The 7173-nt window shown below is 51.0% G+C and overlaps 1 protein-coding gene across 1 annotated transcript; it reads right to left on the bottom strand.

Moving 5' to 3' along the window:
* Positions 1-330: 330 nt before the first annotated feature.
* On the bottom strand, positions 331-4157 carry LOC125536324 (serine/threonine-protein kinase RIPK). The gene is made up of 4 exons (XM_048699518.2): positions 3490-4157; positions 2395-2533; positions 1368-1504; positions 331-1264 (listed from the first exon to the last, which is right to left on the bottom strand). The coding sequence occupies exons 1-4, from the start codon at positions 3904-3906 to the stop codon at positions 605-607; spliced, it is 1353 nt and encodes a 450-aa protein (XP_048555475.1). The 5' UTR covers positions 3907-4157; the 3' UTR covers positions 331-604.
* Between the last annotated feature and the right edge of the window lie 3016 nt (positions 4158-7173).

The following is a 7173-nucleotide window of genomic DNA, read 5'->3' on the forward strand; positions in this document are numbered from 1 at the left end:
GCGACTCCACCGGCAGACGAATCAGGATCTCACAAACCAGCTCGTTCAGCAGCTCCGGAGTCGGCACCTTCCTCCTCTGCTTCTTGGAAGTCTTCGTGGCAGGCGTACATGCAGAAAAACAAACAGACTACGATGATATTGCCAGTGTATGTGTATATATTGATGTCTCATATTGAAACATAATATTTTTCAGACAAGATACCACGTCCTCAAAACAACCAAAACAAAGATCACGTAGAAGACCGGTTGTTTCCTAGGTTATCCTAACACCGATTGACACCCATACTAAACACTCGCATTGTCGTAGCTTCAATTAATCCAAGACGGACATGCGACCAAATTTCTGTCATGTTGATCAATCAGTATTCTTGTTTGTTTGATAGCTCCACTTATGGGCCACATTCTGCATCTCACTGTAAGAACTTACAGATCCAAAGCAAAAGAAAACCAAAGAGAAAAGAAAAACGAAGACTCGCCATGATCGTAGAACTACAGGGATGCGTATGCAATCCTAATTAAATCCTAAACAATAGCAGCAGCACCTCAACTCTCACCACCTCTCTTTCTCTCTCATATGTACAGCACATGCACAGGCACGGCGGCGTCACGCCTTCTTGTCGTCCTCGGCCGGCACGTGCCACACCCAGAACTCCTCCTTCGGCCCCGCCCCTCGCTTCCTCGGGCTGCCCTTCGGCGACCGGAGCCTCCGCCGGTGGTGCGCGCCGACGTCCCTCGCCGTCCTCGACGGCCGCTCTTTCCTCTCCTTCTCCTCCGCTGCCGGCTCCGGCGCGGCCACGAACAGCACCACCGGCCCGACGGCGACGTCCTCCGTGACGGCGAGCAGCGGCTCGAGCGCCTCCACGACGGCCGACATGTCCGGCCGGTTCTTGGGGCTGCTGCTCAGGCACTGGTGCGCCACCGCCGCCGCCTTCTGCGCCGCGGCGGCCGGGTACCGGCCCTCCAGCGCCGGGTCCATGATCCGGCGCGCCAGCTTGAGCGGGTCCCTGAGCCCGGGCCGCGCGTACTCCACCAGGTTCTGCTCCCTGCTGGGCCGGGTCTTGTCCACCGAGTGCCGGCCGGTGAGGATCTCCAGCAGCACCACCCCAAAACTATACACGTCGCTCTTCGCCGTGAGGTGGCCCGTCATGATGTACTCCGGCGCCGCGTAGCCGTGGGTGCCCATGACCCGCGTGGACACGTGCGTGTCGTCGCCCTCCGGCCCGTCCTTGGCCAGCCCGAAGTCCGACAGCTTCGGCTTCTTGTCCTGCACACACACACGGATCGATCAGAAAACGTGAGCAACTCAGCTTCATTTGCCGCTAGATAGATACATAGTGTGAGATGAGCAGGCCGGAGAGTGGGCTCACCGAGTCGAGGAGGATGTTGGAGCCCTTGAAGTCGCGGTAGATGACCGGCTTCTCGGCGTCGTGGAGGAACGCCAGCCCCTTCGCGGCGCCGACGGCGATGTTGAGCCTCGTCGACCACGACAGCGCCGCGGGAACCTCTGCAAGCCATCACACACACACACACACCAAAATCATTCCAAGATTCGACCCAGAGCCACATTCTCCATTTCCTAGTCAATTGTTCTGTATACACTAGACAAGGAATCATCCGCCGATGCCCCGACAGTGTTACTGTCTTGCCGACAGAGATATCGCATCCATTTCGCGCCTACTGTCGGGACTGTTACATTTTTCTGGACGCAGGGACGGTCAACGCGTTAGGAGATCTGGCGACGACTATTGGGCGGGAGGAGATCAATCGGTGAGGCTGGGAAATTGTAGCGTGCTGAGATGGATTAATCGCGACATGGATCGGGCAACTATATCTATCTTCGTGAGTCGTGACCTCACTTGCTTCTGGGTTCTGACCAGCGACCCCTGATCTGCCTTCTGGTGCACGCATGGAGATGGGGGTATGTTAATTCAGAGATGGGTCAAGTTTAGTTGGTCAGAACTCTGAAAAACGTTGCGAGTTAGCTGGGGAAAATTCGGCCGCCGTGCAACTACACTACTCCAGTTTAAAATTCCGGCATTTGCCAACCTGCTGACGGGCTTTTGAATTCAGACAGCTGGTTTCCATCCGTCCATGGGCATGCCAAGTCAATGTACTTACCGGAGGCAGGTCAACCAACTCATCTCTATCACCACAGCTAGCAGACTACCAGATCATATATTTTTCTACCGTTTATTCAATTTGATTCATCCATATGCATGATCGAGACAAACGAAGCAGCAAGTAAAAGGGTGTCGCCGAGACTTAACCGTGACTAACATGTTAAACTAATCCAAAAGAAAATTGCATAGTTCTCAATTTAAGATCTCTCGAAACCAAGTCTCAGTTGACTGAGATTTAGCAAGACTTGCAAGTAAAATGGAGTGAGGGACGTACGTTTGCCGAAGAGGTGGTTCTCGAGGCTGCCGTTGGGCATGTACTCATAGACGAGGAGGCGGTGGGCGTCCTCGCAGCAGTAGCCCACCAGCTTCACCAGGTTGGGGTGCCGCAGCTGCCCCAGGAAGATCACCTCAGCCTGCACGCACGAGCAAATTAAACAACCAATTAATCAATCAAGGGTCAATGTCCGTGTCCGTGTCAGCGTCCATCGTTTTAGGCCGCCCGACTTTTATCCGGCCGCCGGCCGGCTGCCGGAACCGTCACATCGCCCAACAAACCTCTCGCTCGCCGGTTTTCCTTGCCCGGCCCACAGGTCCTAATCCTTGGCGCCGAGATATTTTACGGAGCATGCATGCCTTGCCTGCTCAGCTTAGCTTTGGCTTATGTGTGGTTGAGAATGGCTCTTTCAGAAAACTTAAACACGTGGTGTGAAAGTTACTTGGTTGATAGTTACTAATTAACGCAAAGGTTGAATTGATCTTGATGCCATGTTTTCATCGCGAAGCAAGCCATGTTGGGAACACAGAAAAAAACTTGTGCAAAGTCCACAAGGAGGAACAGCTCAATTACTGTGTAACCAAGAATATTCCCCTCAAAGATTGCTCAAAACTTGCACGCCCATTTTGGGACAGCGAGCTAGCTTAACTTGCCTATAACTCTACAAGCATTGCTTCTTGGCTACAGGTTACGTTATATTAATAAATGGTTGATAATAACCTCTCCAGGAGGATTCCTGCGACGGCATAGCTTGTAAATTTCAATTATCCATGAAGTTACTCAATGGTGCAGCAGATGTAAGGATCGGATTTGGACATCCTTGTAAGGGATCTATCATCTATGCTGACTTGTTGGTTAACCATGCAGGAGAGGAGCCCACTCTTTCACTGTAAGAAAGAAATCCAAGCCCTATTCCCTCCCCCAAGCATGCATTATATTAGGCCATCGATGTCGGACATAATTGGAATCTCTTCCAAGAAAAGCTACTCCAGCTGCTCTACTGGTTGCCGTTGGGCTGTGGCTATTGCACGCGCAAAGAAGATTAATGGATGGATGGATGAGGAGTCGAGGAGGACACGTGGAGGTTGGACGTACCAGCCATTCCTTGTGGCCCTGCGCGCCCTCGGGGTCCCAGAGCTTCACGGCGATGGCCTGCGGCTTGAGCCCCGGCTTGACGCCGCCGCCGACGAAGCCCTTGTAGACGGGCCCGAACCCGCCCTCGCCCAGGAAGTTGTCGTCCGCGAACTCGCCCGTCGCCGCCCGCAGCTCCGCCACGGTGAACACGTGCAGGTTGGACCCCACGAGGGAGACGGACAGGTCCTCGTCCGCCGCGCCGCTCAGGTCCGTGAACGACAGCCGCCGCAGCCCGCCGCCGCCGGAGCGCGGCCGGGCCTTCTTCTTCGCCCCGTGGTCGCCCGCCGCGCCGCCCAGGCAGCCGCCCAGGAGCGACCTCCACGGCGACGACGACCTCTCCCTTGCGCCGCCGGCCTTGATCGCCCCCTCGCTCCTCATCGGCGGCTTAGCTTAGCTACCTCTCAACGCCGCCGTCGCCGTCGCCGCGCAGCATATACCGAGCCCCTCCGGCCGCCGCGAGCCCGACACGCACGTCGTCGCGCGGGCGCTCTCTCTCGCTAGCTAGCTGGCCTGTGTGTGGGTCGCGCGGGAGAAAGATACAGAGAGAGAGAAAAGAGGAGCCCGATCGACGATGGTTCGCGAGGCGGGGCCGTGTCCGTGTGGTGTGTGTGGTGTGGCGAGGCCGCACCTGGTTCGGCAGAATATATAGGAGCGTGCGGAGCTTTGGCTTGGCTTGGCTTGGCTCTGCTGCGATGACATGTCATTGTGTTGCGTTTGACTCTGGGAATGAAATGAATAAAATTGTGCTGGCTGCTGGCTGCAGTCTGTCTGCACAAATTACAAACTGTTCTTGTGTCATGGTGGGAATTTTTCAGTGTGGATTGACTATTTCGTCGGGATTTTAGAACGGGGCAACGTGCCCGCGCCTTTTCCTACCTACCCGCTTTGCGAATTGGTAGTATGCGTCATGACCCGTGACATGCAAGGGTAGTAGGTGTTATTCCCGTTTGATTTGGCTTTCTTTTCACAATGACGAGGGTGGAAAAAATCAGTTTAATGCTGGTTTTGTGAGCAATGCAGCCCTTTTATATTGCGCCATGTTTTCCGGGAACCGGATTCGACTCCTTCAACCGGGATTCGGTTCCGACGATGGAATCTCAAGCAACTTTGTGAATTCGGCACTTGGATAGCTTGTATAGACGCGGTTGATGCTTTGTTATAAAGCGAGACGAAAGCCTATTTCGGTCATTTTGTGCGTTTAGTTGGTTTGTGTGTGCACACGGTCCATGAATTCCATTTAATTTATTTGTTAATAGTAGAGAATTAGTAGGGTCATTTTTGGTCAACCCAAGTTCATTTATGAAGGAATTTGATTTTGATTTTTTTAATTAGTTACAAGCTTTACGACTGGATATAACCTGGTTAGCCTCGTGTTCACCCTCCTATCTAGTTGCCCCCTAGATCTCGCTCTCTCATGATCCTTGCTTTGTAACCTGCCTTGTATGAGCAGCTACACCATGAGCCAATTTGTTGCCTTCCCTGATGACCGTTGTGGCACTCCATGAAGTGAAACTCATAACTATGTTCATTACATCATCAACGATCGAGAATAGACATCACGTTGTAGTGCCTTCGCCACCAAAGCGCATCAGTCTTGGCAGCTTGGAGCAAGGGATTCTTTGATCATAGAAACGGTGACTGGAACTGGAAGGGTACACTATGTTTTAAATATGGTACCAATAAACCTAATATTTTGTGTAGTAACCTGTTGTGGGGTCTAACTTTTGGATGAGTGTTCATTGGGCATTTGAAAAAAATTACAAGTGGAAACTGGGTAATGTGGATAACATTGCTTTTATGGCATGATTGTTGGGGTGGAGAAATTTCACTATGATCTGGGATCTATTTGAAAACTGTCAACAACAAGATAGCACTGTTGCCCAGGTGTGGAATGGTGCCACTTTGAAACTTCCGTGTGAATGAATAATTATACACAAGAAGGCTTCAACTACTTTCCATAGTTCAAACTAAAACTCTTTCTACTAATAAGGATGTCCCTATTTGGGTGCTTGAGCCTTCTGGTACATATTCTGTTAGGTCGTTTTACAAGTTGTTAACTTAGGGGGGATCACTTATATGCTTCAAGATTGTATTTGGAAAATTAAGGTGACCCCCAATATACATGTCTTCATGTGGCCCATTATACATAACAAGAGTTTAACTAGGGATAACCTAGCTAAATGTCATGCAGTTTCAGACCTACCTGTGTGTTTTGCACAAAGCTTGAATCCGAACTGGGCAAATTTGGCCTCTCAAACATCCGCGGGCGCGCCCGGTCAGTGCCCGGGCGTGTTCATTTTGACTCCCTATTTGCCCATCCACGTTGCCATGTCTCTCATTTTCTTTCATATATATCCGATCACATGCATGTGACTGATGGAGAAGGAGAGAGAATAAAGAAAGGAAAAGGATGCTATGTGGTAGGCCAAATCTTATGAGGCGGACGCATGACCACTAACCGGACACGCCCAGACACTCCTCGTACTCATCCCATATATGAGGCCAATATGATGAGTTCCAGATAAGCCGGGCATTTAAGGAGGTTGTGAGGGGTCCGGTTTGGCCAACTTTTTCCTTCTCTCTCCTATCCGGTCAGTGGTCCTGCATCCGCTGGGTCAATTTGAGGAGTCCGTTTGTGGATGCACTTATGATGTTTGCACTATGATTTTGTATTTCAGGGGTAAAAATGGTGAAGTGGGAAATGCATCCTGGGTTTGGTCGGTTCTCTGGTTCGTCAGAGGAAGATTTTGTGTTCAGTTGCCCAAGTTACTCTAACCGCTCGATCATCGGCAAGGACGAGTTCTTAGGATTGCTTGGCAGGAGTCTTCTTCTAGGCTATAGTTAGGATTACATTTTCGCTGAGATTTTGTATTCCTCTCTTAAGCCTGCGACTTGCAAACTTGTTGTTGCGATGTAGCTATAATAAGTTTGTTGCAGTTACCTTGGTTGCAGCCGAGGGTTGTGAAACATTTGAATGTTTCCCTTGGTTGTAATAGAAGTTGGGGCACGTGCATGAAGACTTCTCGGCTGTCATCAACAAGGTCAGGCCGGCTCCGATATGAGAGCGGCGACGACGGCGTGTCGGCGTTTTTGTTCCGATGACGGCAATGGCCGTTCGGTGGTCCATAGACATCAATGTAATTTTTATTATGTTTGAGGTTTTTGTACTTTCGATGAATCTTTATAATAAATCTGATCTTTTGGCAAAAAAAAAAGTTAAGGCGAGGGAAACCTCTTTTATTCAAAAAAAAGAAGAAGCAGTTGTTGTGTTTCACCACCTTGTGGCTTTGTCTTGAACCTCTTAATTCCCCAGTTCCTCTTAATTAATGAAACGGCAAATCTTTTGCCCCCTTTCGAAAATATTCGCCCGCAACCATTTCTGTAAATGTTGCGCGCCACGGATGGACGGATGCACCGGAAGGGTACGCCATCATCTGAATTCTCAGGCGTGGCAGGCATGATTGACGCCGGATTTGATAGTGTGCTGTTTCCGGCAAGTCTTGGCTGAAGAAATCACGTGCCATGCTTGCTAAGGGCATTGGCCAATGCCCCCCACGCACGCACACATGGCCCTGTCCCGCGTACTACCACCGGATCATCTCATTTCACCCGTCAGATATGTCCGAATTCCGTCGCCATCGGTCC

The sequence above is a fragment of the Triticum urartu genome, chromosome 2A, assembly GCF_056163025.1.
Source record: "Triticum urartu cultivar PI428250 chromosome 2A, HENAU_Tu73, whole genome shotgun sequence".
Classification (NCBI taxonomy): domain Eukaryota; kingdom Viridiplantae; phylum Streptophyta; class Magnoliopsida; order Poales; family Poaceae; genus Triticum; species Triticum urartu.

Bases quoted from the DNA above. Each gene is read 5' to 3' on its own strand.
- LOC125536324 (XM_048699518.2), bottom strand. From the start codon at position 3,906: ATGAGGAGCGAGGGGGCGATCAAGGCCGGCGGCGCAAGGGAGAGGTCG. The intron at 2,534-3,489 runs GTACGTCCAACC...TCGTGCGTGCAG, and splicing joins AGGGCCACAAGGAATGGCTG to GCTGAGGTGATCTTCCTGGG. The intron at 1,505-2,394 runs GTACGTCCCTCA...GATGGCTTGCAG, and splicing joins GAACCACCTCTTCGGCAAAC to AGGTTCCCGCGGCGCTGTCG.